Genomic DNA, 20,133 nt, shown 5'->3' on the forward strand with positions numbered 1-20,133 from the left:
TGTAATCCTAAAATTCGGGCTATACTTTTAGCTCCTGTCAGTGAAACCGGAATGCTTTCTGTGTCTATATGATGTAGTACCCAGATTCTTTAAGTAGAGGTGCTTAGGCACTGGCACTGATAATATGAATGCTCAGAATAAGCACTCCAGAGAGCCTTGTAAACAGAGAATTGAAAAATAAAGAAAATAGAAATTGTTACCCATGCTTGTCACAGGTCATAGAACTGAAAGCCACACACAAACATATGCCTTTTAATTAATGTTCATTTCCTTTCTTGTATTCTATAACCAAAACCACAAGAGTGCCTCCACACTTGGAAAAGAGAATTAAGGAAAAAAAGGATAATGGACAAATTTTCTTCAAAATGTTGAAAATATCAAAGCAAGAAAATATTTTGAGCATTTTCTATTCCTGTGCTCAGCATTAAAACATAACTGCTGGTAAGTGGTTTGTACTCTCTCCAGGCCTCACTGAGCAAGTCAGACAGCTTGCACCAGATAAAGATCCTTTGGTTGCTTGTGAGATTATTTTTTTTTCTTTAATTACCAGCAGCATGACAGTGTGTATCTGTAGCTAGATAAAAAGGTAGTGTGCTTCCAGATAGGGTTGTCTAGCTCTGTTTTCACTCACTTTCTCATTGCAGGGAGGGGTGCTGAGCTTAGTGGCTTGTGTTAGGAGCCAGGCTCCCCATGCTGTTGGTGAAAGGTAGGTGTCACCAGAGGGAGATGGAGCACGTTGGTATTAGGGAGTATTTAGATATTCTGGGTGCTGCAGTCACTCTTCTCTCTACCCCGATTGTCTGGGTAACCTGAGAGACAAACATCAGCATCCACACTAGATATCCTGCATGGTAAATATGAATCTCCACCTCTGTGATAAGTTGAAGTTACTTGAGCCTGGGGCTTTTTTCTTCCACTGGAAATGAGTTCATCAAGCTCAGAAGCTGAGATGGTGAAGCAGGCAGAGTCCCTACAGATGGGGTCTGTATATTTCCCTGAACTGTATATGTTGGTGGGATCTGTCACAGCCCCTTTAGTATCTCATGGTGTCACACTGAACTAGATAATTCAACAGCTTTAGCTCTGTGTAGGTCCAAAGCACAGCCTTTTGTGCTGGTAACAATCTGAGTGCCTTTCTTCCAGCAGTAAAAGTCAATTTCCAAAGCTGTGTTGAAGATTTTGTAGAGCTTCACTATACTGTAGCATTATGAAGTGGATTTTTCAAGCACAAGGTTGTGGAAAATGCTTGAGGGCCTTTTTCTTTATTTTCTTAGTACCTCCAGTTGAAATAAGAAAAATCAAATGAGATATCCCTCTTTTAAAGCACTGACTTCACTTACACTGCTGTAAAAATTATATAGTGACAAGAGTTGGGGCTGAGCAGTCTGTGACGAACTTCCTAGAGTTTTACTTTGGCAGAATCTCATTTTCAAATAAAAGTTTGGGAAGGATGGAGGGAGATCTTTCCTTATGTAATTCTCACTGTAGGTGCCCCATTTGGTTTGTTAGCTGCTGCCTTAGTGATAATGAGTAGAGATCTTTTCCAGCCTTTACAGTTCTATGATTCTGCCTACTTGGGCATCACACCTGAGGGTGGAGCCTTTGAGAGGAGAACATGAGAAAATATTCCACCACTTAAACTTGTGCCATGTAGGCACCCCTGGGAGTTTTATTTGAGGGGTAGACCAGTACATTTTGTTCTGTGATGCCAATGACATTTCTCATAAGGCTTTTAGAGTGAGACACACTTCACTGTTGGAAGCTTCCAAAAACAAGCACAACCACCCCCCAGTTTGCTATATGCTGTTGCAGACCCATATTCTATATCATAATAAAGCATAACACAGAGTTAACATCAAATTTAGCCAAATTACATTTTTCCTCATCCTTTTTCTTCTCAGTTAGCACGGTCTCAGCACAATGAAGTAGCATTCTGTCGTCAAAGTTAAGTCTTGTGTTTTGGAGGAGGGCTGTTGACAGCAGTGCATTTAGTAAGTGCAGAAAGCAAAATGCTACCAGCATCATTGTAGATTGGAAATTTCTTGTCCTAGTTTCTCGTCCTGCATTTAGTTCCATATGGGCAGCTTCAATGCATTTTGATTTAATAAATTGTAACAAAAGCTGAACTTGGATTTCTGTAACCACTGCATCAGGGGTCTAACAGGCTTCTTGCTGGTGTGAATGCTGCTGCATCTACATGAATGCTCTTAACACTGTGCTGGAAAAGCTGTCCTTCATCTTTGGGAAACTTGAGAGCCAGGGTTCAGCAGAGTTAGTTTTGACATGCCTGCTGTGAACCCATAGGCCCCTCAAGTTTAACCTCGTGTCTTTTCAAATTTACCATCTGAAGTCACACTTGTAAATCAAATCTGCTCTGTGGACTAGCTTGGTTACAGCATGGTCATAAATCCTTTGTCTTATCTGAATCAGGTATATATCCCTCAGTGTAGTGGCATAATGAATATTTACTTAGGAAGCAGATGCAGCCGGTTAACTCTAATTTATTTTTAAAAAGCAATCCATCTTTAATGTATGAAGTAAACCCCCTTAATTTTGCAAGTAATATTTTGTCATTTCAATTAAATTGCTTTGTTATTTTGTCTGTGATTTTTTTAGCCCATATTGTAAAAAATTTAATCAAGGGGATTTTTATTGAGAATGAAGTATTGGTGCCTTTACTGAATTTGTAGTGTTCTGAAGCTAATTTAGGAGGACAGCAGGCTGTTAGCATTGGGCTGCACTTGTATGTTCTGTAGCCAAAACACTGAAGTTGTCATTCAGACTTGTTGCTCCATTAAGATTTTGTGTTTTGTGGCTACCAGCTCATGGATGCCCTAGCTCTGGCTTGGTAAGTGATTACCAGATAGTTTGACCCTGGGCTGGTGCTGCACTTAATCATGACTGATTCATTGGGCTGGAACATGTCACTGATTTGATACATCCATTTCATTAATTTGACTGAAATGCATCCAGCCATTGGAGGTGTATGAAAGAAAGGTACCTGACATGCAGGGCAAGAGCACTAACCTCTGCATTAAACTATAAAGCAGTCATTAGGACATCTTATGCTGAAATTGATTTGCTCCACAGAAATTTGGTTTTCAAGCACAATACTAATTAGCTGTAAGCTTGATGAATGTCAAGAATTAATTGAAACATTTCAGTGGCCTGTGTGGGTTTTAAATGTCGTTATTGCCCCAATATTTTCAGTTCTTACACTAATTGCTTTTCAGGGAGTGTGAATAAAATTATCTTCTGGAGTGACTGAAGGTACAAATGGTTCATTGCATTACCAAAAATGGACCTGTTTCTTTCTAGATTTCCCTTTTTTTTTTTAATGTATCTAGTATTTTCCTTTCACTTCTATGTATGCACAGCAAATAGAAAGTAAGATTTTAGACCCAAACTTTATTTTTGACAGCACCTGTAGGGTTTTTTTCCCTAGCTGTGCTCTGGAGGCCAGCATTCTGTTGTTACCTACTTTCATTTTGGCAACAGGAAAATAGCTACAGCTTCATAAAATAATTTTTTGGGTTTAATTAAATAGGATGTCATCCAAATTCTGTGATTATTTTGTCCTGTTTATGAAAGAACTGCAACATTTGGTACATGAAATGTCTACAAGATAAAAAGCATCTTGGAAAATTATGAATTGACAGTGAATTCATAATCAAAATTAGCATTTTTTTCTTAAATATGATCTTAATGTAATAGTAGCTAAATTTTGGCGGGGGTGGGGGGGGGGTGAATTGCAGATCCATAGTGCAGAGTGCTCATATTCCTTGTCTCTGATGAGTTTCTCCATGTTTGACTACACAGTAAGGATGGATGTCCAACATGTTGTGTTGCAGACTGCAAACATATGCGTATGACACATATTTGGGGTGACATGGCATAGGAAGAGCCTTTTACTTCTAGGGAGTTTCCTCTGTGTGCTGAGCAGTTCCAGAAACCACGAATTCCCCGGCTCCAGTGTGGTGCCATGCCCTACCACTCGCTTCATGGGCAATTGACGTGTGACAGTCCTCAGGGCCTGTTCCTGGGCACCACAGAGGGAGAAGGATGGGGCTGCTTCAGCATGTCTGGGAAATGGACGTGGTGCCTGGGAAACTGCCCAGGTGGGGAAAACTGAAAGGATCTTTTGCAGTGGTGTGTTATTGGCTTATCTACATGAATGTGATCAAGCCACTGTGGCTGCATGAGTTCAGTGCTGTTGCTCTCCATAGCAGTCAGTTCAGTAAGTTTGGCTCTCAGCAGGGAGGGTTCAGGACCCTTTGTGGAAGGTTAGGTTACTTTTTATGCAGGCTTGCTAAAGATTTTATTTTTTTGGTGGTTGTTCCTTTGGGGGGCGAGGGGGAGGGGAGGGGTTAATTGTTTGGTTACGGTTTTTTGTGAGGAGGTTAGATGGTTACTGTGTGATAATAGCACTGGTGACAGCTCAGAAGTTGAGAAAATGCTGAGTCATTATCCATTCTTTCAAACCTTTAATAATTAATTACACAGTAACCCTTTCCCTAGTGAGAAGTGCATTCTTAAAATAAAATATTTTTGGCTCATTGTCTCATTGCCAACTGCCCAGAGGCATAACACAAATATATCCTGAAGAAACAGTTTTTTGCAATGACTGCTGCAAGAAGCTCAATTCCTTGTTACTTGATTCTCTAGCCCTTCCCTAATTTTGCTGGCCAAGGGTGTAACATTTCACTCTAGCCTATGAAACAAGTGGCAATAAATGTGTATCAATATACTTGAAAGACATTTTTTATGAAGGTGTGATCTGCTAAATGCTTCGAGAAGATAAATGGGGTCAAGATGTAAAACTCCTTTTGTGTATGAATATGATGGCATCGAAAGGGTGGTGCAGAAAAGGTGATGTAGAAGCTCAGAGCAATGACATACTCCAGAAAATAGATCTGGGGATATGTTTTGGACAGTGAAAAACCAATAGTGCATGGTCATTCTATTTCATTGCTGTCTCTCCAAACGAACAGCAGAGTACCCAGCTTTTGTGCCAGTTTAAAGCATCTAGCCCACTGAAATCAGCTGGAAATTGGGCAGGTGTTAAAAATAATCAAATGGTTTCTATTCAATAAAATGAATGCTGAAGGAAATCCATAAAATGCCTCTCTCAAAGGTACATCTGACTCTTTCTTTCCCTCTCCTCTTTTTTCTTTACACAGTGCCGGTCCTAAAGGAGATAACATTTATGAATGGAGATCTACTATACTTGGACCTCCAGGTTCTGTATATGAAGGAGGCGTTTTCTTCCTGGATATCACGTTTTCATCTGACTATCCATTCAAGCCACCAAAGGTAAGGGTAAGGTTTATACTGTGCTTATCATTTTTTCATGTGAGAAGAATACAGATTGCAGCCAGGTGACTGCACATCGCTTTCTGAATATCAAACTTGTTTATGGTCTCTTGAAAACTACAAGGTCCAAAATCTTGGCTTGCAGTCTCATAAAAACCCCATCTAATTTACTTCTTGATTACCACAGTTAGTACTGATTTCCAAATTTCACTAAGTGATAAATGAGATGCTAATTCTGATCAACAGGTAAGATTCAAGAAATTTTAGTTCTAGTAGAAGACAACACAAGGCTTTCTTATGTTTCCTTCTTCTCATTCTAGCTACTAAAATACATGTATAATAGTCTTTCCTGTTATGAGCCAGATTCTATATTAAATATTATCAGTAATTTTTTAAAAAATAAGAAAAAGCTAAAATAAGTTCACATAGAAAACTGGAGCATTATATTGTGACTTAAAATTAGGTAAATTAGTGTGATGAATTTCCATTATTTTAAAATGTCTATTTACTACTGCTAAAATCAGCAGTCTTGTTTGATAATGTTTTTGAGAAAAAGCTCTTTTTATTAAATTAAACTAATTTAAATTAAAATGTCAATTCCTTGCTCAGAAATAGCATGGACAACTAATAAATTGTAATTTACTGATGGATATGAAAGAATTTAAAGGTCATTCCCTTTTCCACTCCCTTACTGTCAAATTACAACTCTTGACCAAGTCACCAGAAAAAACACTGCAAAACTCTCACAACTAAATACATTTTACCACACAACATTCTAATACTTCCATCTTTGGGGGCCATAACTATGTTACTATAAATCTAACGCCTTTTTTCATTCCTAGAATGATAACAACATAAAGAATATATACTGTATTTCACACTTCTCTTTAACCCACAGCATTTAGTGTGTTTTGAATTAAGAATGTTATACTGAAGTGATGCACAGTTTTAGACAAATTTCTCATTCAAATCTTGTAGATTTTTTTAGAGCATGATAGTTTATAAATTTTCAGGATGCATTGTGGATTCTACTCCCCCCCGCCCCAGTCAGTATGAAAAAGAAAAATTTCCATATGTTCTTGTGCTTATTGTAATTAAAGCAGTTACATATTTCTCACTTCTTATTTGTGCAGAAGGGTCACATGCTCCATCAATATTAGCCTGAAATAATTTAAGAATGGATTAAGTGTAATAGCATTGTTTTGGCTGTATATTATATTCTGCCTAATGAAGGGTAAGGACAAAGATTTCACTGTTAATTTAACAAGATTAATTTTCATGGTTTGCATTTAGGCTTTTGAAAGAAAGAAAAAGATCAACTAATACTGCACATGCAGACAAATTCTGTGTGCTTCCTCACCTTCAGAAATTACAGTAAAGTTACATTTGTGATTAGAATGTTCCTGACGTGTGATATATTCATTAAATAGCTTCCATACTATAAAGTAGGTCTTTATTTTGGTGGGTACGGTGCTGGGAGCCTGTGTGAAAGCGGTTTATGCCCCTAATCTCATCATGGTAGGTTTCTTAAAGGCAGCCCTGGCTACAGAAAATAGTCACTCTTCCATTAAACAATTGTGGCTTGGAAGCCAAGCAGAGAGGAGCTGCGTCTGCAGAAGCTCTGCAGAACTGGGAATCCCCCAGGCTGCTCAGAGCCAAGGGGCACCATCCCTGGGCAGCACTGGATGACTCTCTGTCTCTGATGCTGTGATTTCAGGTTACTTTCCGCACCAGAATTTATCACTGCAACATCAACAGTCAGGGAGTCATCTGTCTGGATATCCTGAAAGACAACTGGAGCCCTGCTTTGACTATTTCAAAGGTTCTGCTGTCTATTTGTTCACTTCTGACAGACTGCAACCCAGGTAAGGAGCTGAGAGTTCACTTAGAGACTCTCAGTCATTTGACTTAGTTGCCATGGAATGTAATTTGTATATTTGATTGCATGCAGATTAAATAAAATTTAATATTTTTTTAATTTGTGGTGAAGCACTCCATATTGGATGTGGTCCCTCTTTTAATGGTGTTTTTCACTCCTATGGCACAACAGAAAGTAAATAGCACTAAGTCTTTTTTTCCCAAGATATGATGGAGAAAATAAGCTGATGTCATTGAAGGTCTGTATTGAAGGAGGTCCAGCAAATGGGTGTTCAATCCAGGAAAGGAGCAACATTCTCCTGAGTTATAAATCCTGCATGTTGGAAGAGGCTGCAGGAAGTCTCTTAAGACAGCGGTTGAAAGGCTTAATCTTGCAAAAGTGAGGGAGGTGATGTTCAGAGAGAACTCACTCTATTTCAAAGACACTTCCTTGATCCTGTGGGGAGGGGAGGAGCTCCACTGGAAGCAGTACAGATTCTCAGCAGAAGCTGTGTGACAAGTGTCATTAGGCAGAGATGCTAATTGCCTTGGTCAGGGCAGGAAGTGAGCAATAGTGCTAAGGGACCGTTCATTTACAGAAAGTGGTCACAGTTAGGGAGATATGGATCAGCCTCTTAGGTACAAAGGCTTGATGGCTCCTGAAGGGCTCTCCTCGGTGTGTCCTGCAGCCCTAATGCTCTAACTCCCACTAGTCCTGGGCACCTCCCTGACAGGAGAGTGTCAGGCAGCACTGCTGTATGTGTCCTGCAGGCAAAGGGCTGAAAGCAGAGCACCTGCCTGAGGCAGGATTCATTCGTATGCAGATAACCACAATAGATTCTTCCTGTTTTCTTTTTCTGTTTGTTGTGCTTTTTTCATGTGTGCTTTCTTGGAAATGTCTTATATGCTCCACTATATTTCTGATCTAAACTATATTTTGGAATGGATGTGGTGTTTTAAAATATGTTTTTACTTGGGGATTTTTGTTACTTGTGGGATGGATTCTGATGCATTTTCTCCTCCCTTTTACAGCTGATCCCCTGGTTGGAAGCATAGCCACTCAATACCTGACCAACAGAGCAGAACATGACAGGATAGCCAGACAGTGGACCAAGAGATATGCAACATAAATGACAAACTACTTGTGCAGTGTGAAGGTGCAGAAGGCAACTTTGCAGTGTGCAACAAATCTTTATAGCCTTTACAATACGGACTTCTGTGTATATGTTATACTGATTCTACTCTGCTTTTATCCTTTTGAAGACTGGGATACTGCCCCCCAAAAAGGTAAATGCTATCAAGAGTAGAAGTTTGTAGCTGTAGATTAGTTATGTTTAAAATGCCTACTTGCAAGTCTTGCTTCTTTGGGATATCAAAATGTATTTTGTGATGTACTAAGGATACTGTTCCTGAAGTCAACCAAATATTATAGTGCATTTTAGCCTAATTCATTATCTGTATGAAGTTATTAAAGGTAGCTGTAGATTACTAGGAATTATGTCATTTGTATTAAACCCAGATCTATTTCCAATATGTGGTACATGCTGTTGTGAAAACTGTTTTAACTTTTACCTTTGTCAGTTTGTAATGAAAGGATTTCCTTTTTCCCTTTGTAGCTCAGAGAGCACCCAGTGTATCATCTCAAACACAATAAACATGTTCCCCAAGGAGTAGTTTCTTTGTTTTCCTATGTTAAATTTATATTTTAATAAATTTAGTTATAGTAACAAGGCAAGGCCAATGTATCACAGATCCCTGTGGATAATTTTTAAATTAATATGCATAAGCAAAGGCTTGCTATTAAATGTTTAATGCAAACCTGTGGATTAAGTTTTCCCTGTTTTGTTTTTAACAGAACAAGTGAAATTTCTAAAGTTATCTGAAATTTAATACTTTTCACCTCTTTCTCAAGTTGAAACAATCACATTTCATAGGCTTACTCCAGAAGTTAACGTAGCTGGTTGCTTCAGGGCCAGTCCTGCTCTCAGAACAGGCTGCCTCAGTCTTGCTACAAAGGTTTTTTGCAGGAGGATGGCCAAGTTAGAGATAGTCTGGTGCTTTATTTTCTGAGTAAAGCAAGTTGGACTTGCTGACCCTAGAGAACTGAGTTATCCATTGAAAAAGGTCTTCCAAAGCATGATTGAACACTGTATCATCTACCCAGAAAAGAGAGGAGTACAATGAATTTAATCAGATTTATATGACATAAAAACAGTTGTGGGGGAAATAACCTTTCTTAATAAAAATGAAATCTGTAAAAAAGTGTTTTAGACTACCTTTTCCCCCCTTCGCTTCCTGCCTTGGAAATTTTGTAACATCTGTAAGTACAAAAATACAGCTTTATAGTACATACAGTTTAAAAGGTATAGTCACTAATAGTTTTATAATTTAAGCTTTTATAGTTTGCCAGTCACAGTATTGATTATTAAAAAAAATACACTTGATTCCTTTAAATGATTTTAAAATTACACTTAATTTTAAATTTTACAGTCTCCCTTACTACCTGGTGTTTTTGGAGATAACATAGCACTTCCATCAATAAGATGCTCTGTTCATTTAATATATGAAAGCTGAATGGTATGTTTAAATATTAAGTCAATACAAAAACCACTGAAGATTTAGATCTAAAATTTACCATTACTATACAAGTCCCTGGTTTTTGTATCACATGACCTTTGACCATGAATTGTCCACCCTACTTTAAATATTTCTACAGATGCCTGAAGGTGGCTTGAAGAACTGTGTATCCCAAATATCTCAACCTAGAAGCCAATCTCTCTTGGTAGCTACAAGATAGCTTTAGAGTCAGGTTAAAAAGTGCAAAAGGGAATGAGAAACAGGATCTGGCAGGTAAATATGCCTAATTCAGGTAACAGACTAATGCCAGGAGATGAAGTGCTGGAAATCACTGCTGAAGGTGACCAGAATTTCTTGTCATGTCATTGGATGTGTGAGAAATAGCACAGATTGGCAAAGAAACAAGGGGCTATCACATCCGGGCTGCACGTCTAAAGTCTGCTCCCTGCTGACCATTAGTGCACTCATGGGCCACAGGGTGCTCATACACCACTCCAGTGACCTTCCCGTGGAGAGTTCATGCACTAACTGTGTTGCCTATAGAATTTACAGATATTTATATCATAAAATATTCTGCTATAAAAATACAGGTTTTAATTCTGATTTTAATGTATTTTGGGTTTGTATCATACCTACAACTTCAGATACCTAGGTGTACAAATGGGATGCCTTGTTAGTGTTGCCCCATCTTGCCTTCCTTGCAATTGGATCCTTTACACTGAATTCCCATCCTCTTTTTTTTTCTTTTTTTTTTTGTTGGTTTGTCATGATTCTGTTCTTTTTTAATGTAGATTTTTTTTGTGTGTAAATTTTATATTTACTGAAGTAAAGGTTGTTTTTGTGTAAACATTTAAACTTTAAAAGAAAAAGAAAAGAAGCTAATTTTGTTTCTCAAGTTCTCTCTGCTAAACCATGCAGTAGAAAGAAATTTGTATTGTTAAATAAATCAATTAGTTGTTAAATGAGAATGTGTGTCTGTTTTCATGGGGAGGGAAGAAACCTCTGCTGGAAATATATCCAAAGCACTGGTTGCAAACAGCATCTGGTGTTTCAAACTATTTCCTTCCTGGCTGTGCTGGGGTGAATACTGTATGCTACCAAAGAATGGCACTGATACTCTTTGACAGTTTTAAAAAGATAGAACAGAAAATTATCACCAATCACTGTGCTCTGTATTTGGGAAATAGTGAGCTGAAATGACATTTTTGTGTAAAGCTGAGGATACTGCGCATGCCCTCTTCTTGTCCATTTTGGATGGGCTTTTCTTTTTCTGTTGTCTTTGGGATTTGAATGGGGAATGTGTGAATCTGGCTGGGAAGCTGCCCAAACTGGGCTCCATGATGGTCTGGCATAAAGAGATCTGTCTGGTGTGGAAACTAGCAGTCCCAGCCTGTGACACACCTGAGGAATAGAGAGGGGCAAACACCTCTTCAGCTGAGCTGGTGGCTACATTCAGAGCAAATGAGAAGGGATGGGTAAATGAAGTGTTAAAAAAATAAAAATACTGCATACAATGGAGAGGCTAACAAATATCAGCCTTGTTGTTTCTGCAGTAACATGTTCTTGGTGTCTCAGTGATGTGTGGTGTGCCTGATGTAGAGACAGTCTCACTGATCAATGCTGCATAGTGATCATTCCATGTCTATAGCCAGGAAGGGGAGATAGTCATAGAAAGCAAGACCACAGGGCAGCCCAAGCCGTGGGCCAGGCTTGTGCAGCCTTGTAAGGAAAGCAACTGCACCAGATCTGGTTCATGCTCTGCTCCCTCTCTACCCTTAGGGGAAAAAGGAAACTCTTTCAGGCTTTGTGGTACACCAGTTCCTGCTCTGTACCAGCTTATTTTTGGTCATTGATATTGCTAAAAATGAGACCAAGCTTCCTCCTTTCTTCACCTTCATGTGTGAGAACCAGATTTGTGACTCTCAGGGGTGTTCTCACCTGCCTGCACCATGACAGGAAAGCTGCAGGGCTGAAGGGCTTTGCAGTGTCTGGGTGCAGTTCTGAGCCATGGAGCAGCCCCAGCTGCATGGCTCCCCCAGGGCCCTACCTGAGTCCCCTCAGTGGTGGAGGGAGGAAAGCTGCAGAACACAGCAGCTTCTACAAAGAGTTCATGGCCTTTTGCCTCTGGGGTTTTACCTGTGTGGGCAGAATCAGCAAAGGAAGAGCTCTTGACTCCAGGCTGAAGAGTGCATTCCATCTTGCCTGCCTTTTCTTCAGCAAAAATCATCAATGTATATTTATGTGAAAGAAGGAAGGCTTGTGCAGGAATCCTAGACTGAAGCAGTTGCAGAGGACAGTGACAGTAGTGTGACTGAAGTGCAATTTGATTCAACCATAAAGCAGCATTCTATTTTGGCAGCCTGTGCTATAGCCAGGGAAACAGATGCATTTGAGAACGTGGCGCTGCTTTATGCACAGTGTCCCTTCAACTTCTGCTTGGTGGCACCACTTGCATTTGTGTTGCACAGTAACTTCCAAGACTGAGCCCCCACTCCCTTTCCTTCACTAAACCACTCCTGACCGAAGGTGGCTGCAGACAGGTTCCAGGGCAACAGGAGGGATTATGTAACAGAGTGCTGATTCCAAAGGGAGAAGCAGGGCACGGCTGCCTGTACTGCTGCCTAACCCTGCAGCGAGAGTTGGACACATTCAAGTGTTCAGCTTAGATGAGAGAGCAGATCATGTACTTGGAAAATAGTGGCTGGAACATTTGCAGCACACCAGGGCTTTTCCTTTTTTAATCCTTTAAAAGGGAAGCCTGCTTCAGCTTGTATCTCCCCATCTCTCTGCATGCATGTCTCTGGAGGGCAGCTATGACTTCCTCTGTTGCTGGGTAGAATAGATGTCATCCAACATACTAGTAACAATTTGGGGATCCTTAAAATAAAAACTGTCAGGAATAGATAGAAGAGGCACAGTATGTGTATTGTATATATCTATCTTCTCCCTTCATGGGGACCACAGGCTCTGCATCTAGACAGATCTAAGATGTGGTGGGACCACATGCATGAATATAAATGCATAGAGTCTTCTTGCTATCCCTCTTCTACAGCTGAGGTGTGGATGGCCCTATCTATTTATATGGTGTTTCAAAGTATTGGGAAGGAGTTTTTAACTTTGTGGTCCAAAGTAAATCCCACATGTAACCATCCTAAGTGATTACCATAACATCCTTTGGCAGTTAATGCTACAGGTATGTATTGGCTGTGTGAAAAAAGCACTTTGTTAGGAAATTATTTCATGCAACCTGGTATGTGAACACTTAATTTTATGTCTTCCAGTTTTATACTGTGAAAAATAATGAATAATTGCATCTGTTCTCCTGGATCCCATCAATGATTTCATGTGTCATCGTTATTATCAGCTCCTAGTAACCTCTTTTTTCCCAGGCTGGAAAGTCCTCATATATTTAATCTCAACTTATATGGAAGATGCTCTGAAGATCCTGGTCACCCTTGTCAGTACATTTTGTAATTACACTCTAGCCAATTTAAAGGAATGAGAGCTCCACACTGCATGCAAAATATGAACTCAAAGTTCATCTGGAACAATGTTTTCTGGTTTGATCTCTTTGCCTACTAGTTCAGAATGCTTTGCCTCTTTGACCTTTATTGCTTAGCTAATGCCTTCATTAAACTGTTCAGAGAGGCTGGGATCTCTTTTCCGAGCAATAGCTAATTTAACCTTTTATGCAGATCTAACAAATATCTTTCCCAACATCTACTGCTTTATATTTATCAACACCAAATTAATATGTGATCTTATCTCCCACTTCTCAGAAACATGAAATACTTCATGACTCTTAGCAGTAAATTTTAGCTTAGTCTGCTTTGACTATTGACTCTGTGTGCGTGCACTGCCTGCACCAGGGGTGGGAGGTAACAGCAAAAGTAATAGCAAAGTGCAGTGGACAGGTCTGACTGCCAAGAAGTGATGGGTCCCTGAGGACAAATTATCATCTGGCTTCTGAATGGCACAAATGAAAGCAGCTGCCAACTGTTTTCATCAGTCTGGGCTTTGTCTCCCTCTACAGAACAAATGTCAGGTCATTATTTAAAGAGGAGCTCAGCATGGGTAAATTTCCAGAGTGCTGAATGAGCTGTCATCCTGGAGATTAGTTTTCTGGATATCATATAGGTAGACAGGGTGAATCACAAATCTTGTGGGAGACCATTCCTCTGAACACAGCCATTGGATATATGTCTGAAGGATCCAGCTGGGCTGGAAATCAACAGCCGAGCAGGCATTCACAGTGCCAGGGCTGCAAGTGTAGAAGTGATAAATGGGCAGGGAATGAAACTACTGTTGAAGTACAGCAAAGTGCAATGGCATTTTTTACACTCAGGATGACAGCTATGTGCAAGGGCAGAAGTCTAGGGTTGTGTTTATGTATTCCAGTGTTTTCAATGTGTGTACTTTTGTGAAAATTTGCACCGAGCTGAGACTCTTGACCACATGCTAAATAAAGGTTGCCAGTACTTACAGTTCCTAATTTATAGGCAAATAACTTAAAGTGACAGACAATTTTAAAATTGTAGTCAGTTTCTGAGGAGAAATATTAATACACCCCATGCTATTCTGTTCCTGCCTAGTTTCCCTGTTAACTGGGAAGCAAATGTGCTGCCTTTCACTGGAATGATCAGTTATCACAGAAAAGTGACATTTTTATTCTATTCACTATTACAGGTTGCTGTTTTCAATAGCTTTTTTTTCCATCAGTATGGATTTGATGAAGAACTAAAAACATTAATGTATCAATTAAGCTTCATTCATTGATTCAGTGGATATTTTACTGTAAAAATAACCTGAACTCCCTTTCTTAAATGAAAAACAGTAGTGTCTGGGCCCAACCATAAAGAAAAACTAAAGTTTGGACAAAACAAGTTTAAAAAGTAAATACCGAGCCAAGGAAATAGTCAAACCCCGTGAGAAGTTTTCCCTCGAGTCTCCTTTCCCAGACGCACTGGTGGGGCGGGTCGAGTGCCGCGAGGTGGCGCTGTCGCACCGGCTACGGCGGCCCGCGCCGGGCCCTTCAGCCGCGGGGTGACAGAGCCCCGGGTGCGCTCCCGGGACGTTGCCGCAAGCCCCGCAGTCCCAGCCTGTGCGGGAGCGGCGCGCCGGGCTCCCCTCGCCCGGCAGAGCAGTGGGAGAGGCTGCGAGCCCGCACTGGCACCCTGGCTACAGGAGCGCGAGATCCCGCGGCTTCCCCTGCCCGTGGGGATGGATGCCTGCGGGAGCGATTGCTGACTGCTGCTCAGCAGCCCCCGCGCGCTGCACTCTAAGGACAGACAATTCGCTTCAAAGTGCGGTTTTACCCCAAAATTATTAACGATTAGAAACTGCAATAGATTAAGTGAAGTAGCTGCTCCTAGACCCATACTCCACCTCTCTCAGATTCATTAAGCTGCTTTGCTCCACAAAGTTAAATAGCACTTACATAAATCCAACGGCTCTAGGGAACACGCGGCGTTGGTGCACTGGTTGGTGCCTGTCAACTTGCTCATTCTCCCGGAGTGTCTCTTTCTCCTCAGACAGACGGACCATATATTTAGAATATGGTGGTGCTGCTGCACTTAGATGCCACTGCTTCCAAAGAGCAGGCTGTTAAAGAAAATAAACACATAAGTTAAGAAGAGATATTTTCTATCTCTATTAACTATCTTTCAAAGTTAAATCTTTGCAGATGGATAGATTTAGTCCAGATGGAGTAAAATATCATGTTCAGTTCCTATTTTGTTTAGGAGATTAAATATTAAACTCCTGACATCAGTAAGTTATTTTCTCTCTTTTAATAGGCCACACTCATTCATTTGTCCCACGGTAAAACCAGGCCTTGCTGGTTTTCTCTCAGTAACAAAGGACTCTGATGGTGCTGCTTCCTTTCCTCCTCCACAGTCCCTGCTGCTCCTCAGGCACAGAGTTCATCCAAACCTGTGGCATTTGTAGGGAGACTACTGCTGTGTAGGGCAGCAAGGCTTTTCCAAGATTTTGACATGTATTTGGCCACTTGAAGGGTAACCTTTACAGCTAAATACTGTAAATCAGGTGAAGCTCACAGAGGTGACTTGTGTCTCTCTCAGCTCCAGTGACACCCTTGCCTACTCAGCCATAGTGCCTAACGCTGCTCCTGTTTACCCCTCCGGCAGCAGTTCCCCAGTGTAACAAATGGAGTTGTGCTGGTCTGGCACTCTCTGTTTAAAAATGACGTATGGTGAAGTATTTTAAATTTACCAAATTGCTAATGATTTTCAAAGGCTTTAATTGAGTGATTATAGCAGCCATTGATTTTTCAGGCTTCAACCTACGCTATAATTCAGACACTGTGCAAAGGAAGTCACGCACAATCGGATTTAGCCATCATTCACAGTGAGGCCTGTGCAATTACCATTGCAAACGTCAGGTATTGTGTTTGCCTTATTAACTTACATTAGGAACCTGTAGTGAAGCTGTGAAATAGCAGTTGTCTTAAGACACTTCCTGTGGTAGGGTTTTTATTAAAGACATTTACATAGCCATAAACTGCAAAGGAGGATGTTTGATGCAAATTGATGAGATTTATGTTTGAATGTGTTGTATCGTCTGCAATGTGCTGGAAATCCTACAAAAGTACTGCTAAATCCACAGACTGTATTAGGAGGAACCAGTACTGCCTGGCTATGGGCTTTTTAAGCATTTGGCAATTTTGACAGTCAGCAGCAGCGCTTAGAAAGCTGGTTAAAAATGTCTAGATTTTTTGCAATCAGGCCAGGATTCAGATTGGAACTTGGGCTGTACTCTGGGAGGTCTCATGACATTATACCTCCACCCTAGGCACTGCATGGCCTATCTGCCCCATCCATCACACTGATAAGACAATTGCTACTACATGAGAAACCTTCTTGCTCCCTCCCTTGGGATATTGGACCTTCTACCTTCTGTTAAGTCTGGCTAGACTTTAGGAACCTTCAAATTTCTAGTTAGAGGTGGAGCTACAAAGAAAGGATGAATGTTTCACAACCCAACTCAGTTTTTTGTATAGTGGCAGTCATTCAGACCTAAGGAATGTTTTCAGTAAGATAAAAACACTCACAAAATGACACCCCAGCATATACCACAGTTGAGATAGCCACAACACACAGAGCATCACCATACAATTTCAGAAGGCCTTAAGCATTCCCCCACACCAAGTAACACCATACCACATTAGAAGGCTTCAAGCCTCTGGCCCAGACAGAGATCCATCATATCACTTCAGAAGGCTGCAAGCATCTGCTATTTCTTATTCTTCAGCACAACCTTTTATACCCTCATGGTTCATGCATTGCACCTGTGTGCCCCTCATGGTTCATGCATTGCACCTGTGTGCCCTCTGTTCCCTTTGGTGATTGGTCAGTGCACCTGGGCACTCCTTGGCTCATTACCTTCAATGCTGGTCACCTGTCCTACACAGCTGTAGCCCATTGGGGATGAGACCCAGACACAGCCCCACTCCCAATTACCACAAACTGCATACCTACAAAATGAGAATCAAATGAAAAAGTTATTTGAGAGCAATTAGACAAGCTGTTCCTTGGTATTAAAGCCCCAGCTCTTCAGAGGGAATGGATGAGGTCCTGGCAGTGTCCTGGGATGCACACATTTATGAAACATGAAGCTCCGGAGACAGAAAAGTTTAAAATTCCACAAGGTTACTACCTGCTCTCACCTGCCAGAACTGACTTTTACTATAAGGATCTATGAGGACTGTCTCTTGGAATCTAAGACTAATGATTCTTTTTATTGCAGTCAACTGAGGGAACTGAATTAGCTCTTTTCAGGTCTTGTCCCCCCATTATTTTCACCCTTAAATTTACAGTAGCTCCTGCTTTCATTGTCGTACAATTGTCTCTGTCGTTCCCAGCCATTTTTAGTGTTGCATTGGGAAAGAGGCTTTGGGAGCTCCTTCTGCTGGTTTAAGACCAACTAATTTACTGTAGCAAATGCCAAGCAGGCTGCAAGCACCAGATGAGTACACCTTCCTCGTGGCATATGCACCAGTGCAAAAGATTTTTCTCCCAAGACCATCCTTCCAAGCCTTACTAATGTTTTCTTTACCCCCACTTTAAGCATTTTGAAAGAAGAGTTAATTTCCTTCAATTTGTTATTATGAAATACTATTGTGAAGGTAGCGCTTCAGTCTTAAATTAATATAAGGTTAACAGTCACGGAGGCTGAGTGATGGGGAAGCAGAAGTGGCTCTGGCTGGCATGTAGAAGGTCCCTGGAGGCCATCACACTGGCAAGAATTATTGCCTGAAGGGCAATTACATTGGCAAGCATCAGCTGGAGCACAGTGCACCCTACTTTCTCACGTCATCATGCCAATTCCTGCCGCCAGCTTTGTTCTGACACCCATCCTCTATCACAGGAGCAGGTGGCAAGGAGCCAGCTCTGCTCAGCATGGGAGTCTGTGCTCCTCAGAGAGCCCATAACTGAGGGCCAGCTCAGCCTCCGCTGTGGCTACAAAAATCCAACACAACGCAAAGGGCAGAAGTAAAGCCCAGCTGAATAAAACCCAAAAGTTTGGACTAGTCTAAAGAATTTTTCTGTGAACAAGAGGAGCAAGACAATGGGACCAAAGAAAATAAAACACATTCTGGAGCTAGACCTGACTGGTGGCAAATTGACAGATGGACAGCTCTACTCATCCTCCTCCTAGGGAAAGGGGTGGTCATTCAACTGTCAGACAAAAGACATGGACAGGAAGGTGCAGATTTCCCCATCCTGGCTTCCATCCTGCCACCTTCTGAGATAACTGTGGTCCCACTGGGCTTTTATTGCTCTCATCCCATTAGGGTTAGGGATGGGGTTGGGAGGCAGACAAAGCCTGGCCCTGGGTTGGAGAACTATAGGATGGAGGTCCCCAAAGGAGAGGCCATGCTGCCCAAAGACTGGTCTCTGCATGAGCTTATCCCCTGGTCCCTGGCCAGGTGTCTCAGGCTCAGCCTGAGACTAGGGTTAGGGATAAAGGACTAGGATTAGGGATAAAGCTGATTCTGAAACTGTTGGATTATTGCAATTTTTGTTTAATAAATTAGGAAATTATGGCAAGACTGGAAGTCTGAGTGGCCACAGAAAGTACCTGAAAATGAAAAAGAGAACCACCACAGCTCTACTTGTTGCAGACAAAATGTTATTTTTGCAGAGCTACCCTGTAGTAGTGCCCAAAATATGCTTTCATTTTGCTCCAGAAACCAAGACATATTTTGAAAACTAAAATAAATAAAAATCAATAGCGCAGTTTAGTAATCATCCCTAAATATTTACATGTTGCTTACTGGCATTTTGTTTGCCCTATCCATCTTTTTTAAATGCCTTCAGCATTAAGAAATGAATGTTCTTTTTCTATAAGAACCCCATCCTAGCTGAAAATATGGAGGAAAAAAAGTGGTAAGAACAGAAAAAATAAGTATTTGATTTTACATGTATGTGCAGTGAATAGCCCAGATGTCTCCCATGAAAGATTTGAACATCACCATCTAAATTTTTCTCTTGGCCCTACACCAGCTGCACCACACTCAATAGATACTGCACTGCTGCAGATGTGGGGAATTTGAGCCTACACTAAATGAAAAAGCAATCATTCAACATATGTCAGGCATCACATTGTTGAATCATGATAGGAAGCCCTGCCAGCCCCATTCTGCCCCACACACTCAGAGGCTGCTACTGTGCACTGAGGACTAAGGATGTACCCACTGAGAGCTGCAATTTCCAGCCCTCTAGCAGCTGACAGATGAATGACAGGCCAACCCAACTCATTAAACCAGCAAAGAAGGAACATAGGGAAAAAAAGATGTAGTTTTGTGCAGCTGCCTTATATTACATCAGCTCAGTGTGGTGTCAGATATGTGCTAGGGCTCATACACAGGCATGGGTGAGACTGCTTAACTGTAAACAGGAACGGAGACAGAGAGACAGGGAGGGTGGGAAGGTGTTTGCCCTTCTCAGCAAAGTGAGCTGCCCTTCTCCTGCAGAGTGTTAAACTGCTTGCTTAAATATAAATCAGTCCTAAAATGGGTCCTTTAAGCTCTTCAAGATGGAGACACTATCTTCCAATTTGAAGGTGCTCTGCTCCTGTAAAAAACCTGTGGTTCTTCCTTTCCTTTCACATTGCTTTCCAGTGATATCCAGTTGCATTCAATTACAAATAACCTTGGAAATCTGGCACAGGTAGATCTTCCTGATTGGTTATCTGGAATGTCATATTAAACATTACATTATCTCCACTCCTTTAAGAGATAAGTCCATTATCTCCTGTCGGTGTCTGGTCAGTTTTCCTCTCTACTGAATGCTTCCGTTTCATGATGGAGGGCCACGTGCTAGAGCAGGCATTTCTAAGGCCTTATTTATTACCTGTCTGTGGTGC

At 41.1% G+C, this 20,133-nt stretch overlaps 1 protein-coding gene across 3 annotated transcripts in view; it reads left to right on the forward strand.

Moving 5' to 3' along the window:
* Positions 1–10,796, forward strand: part of UBE2E3 (ubiquitin conjugating enzyme E2 E3) — a 54,807-nt gene extending 44,011 nt beyond the window's left edge. For 2 of the 3 annotated variants that reach the window (XM_084208918.1, XM_084208919.1), the window contains exons 4-6: positions 5,181–5,313; positions 7,031–7,178; positions 8,203–10,796. In XM_084208918.1, coding sequence (XP_084065044.1) covers positions 5,181–5,313; positions 7,031–7,178; positions 8,203–8,300 — 379 coding nt within the window. In that variant the 3' untranslated portion in view covers positions 8,301–10,796. Of the gene's footprint in view, positions 1–5,180; positions 5,314–7,030; positions 7,179–8,202 lie in introns of those variants that run through there. The other variant, XR_014616286.1, reaches the window with a different exon arrangement.
* Positions 10,797–20,133: the final 9,337 nt, after the last annotated feature.

The sequence above is a fragment of the Fringilla coelebs genome, assembly GCF_963513975.1.
Source record: "Fringilla coelebs genome assembly, chromosome: 7".
Lineage (NCBI taxonomy): Eukaryota > Metazoa > Chordata > Aves > Passeriformes > Fringillidae > Fringilla > Fringilla coelebs.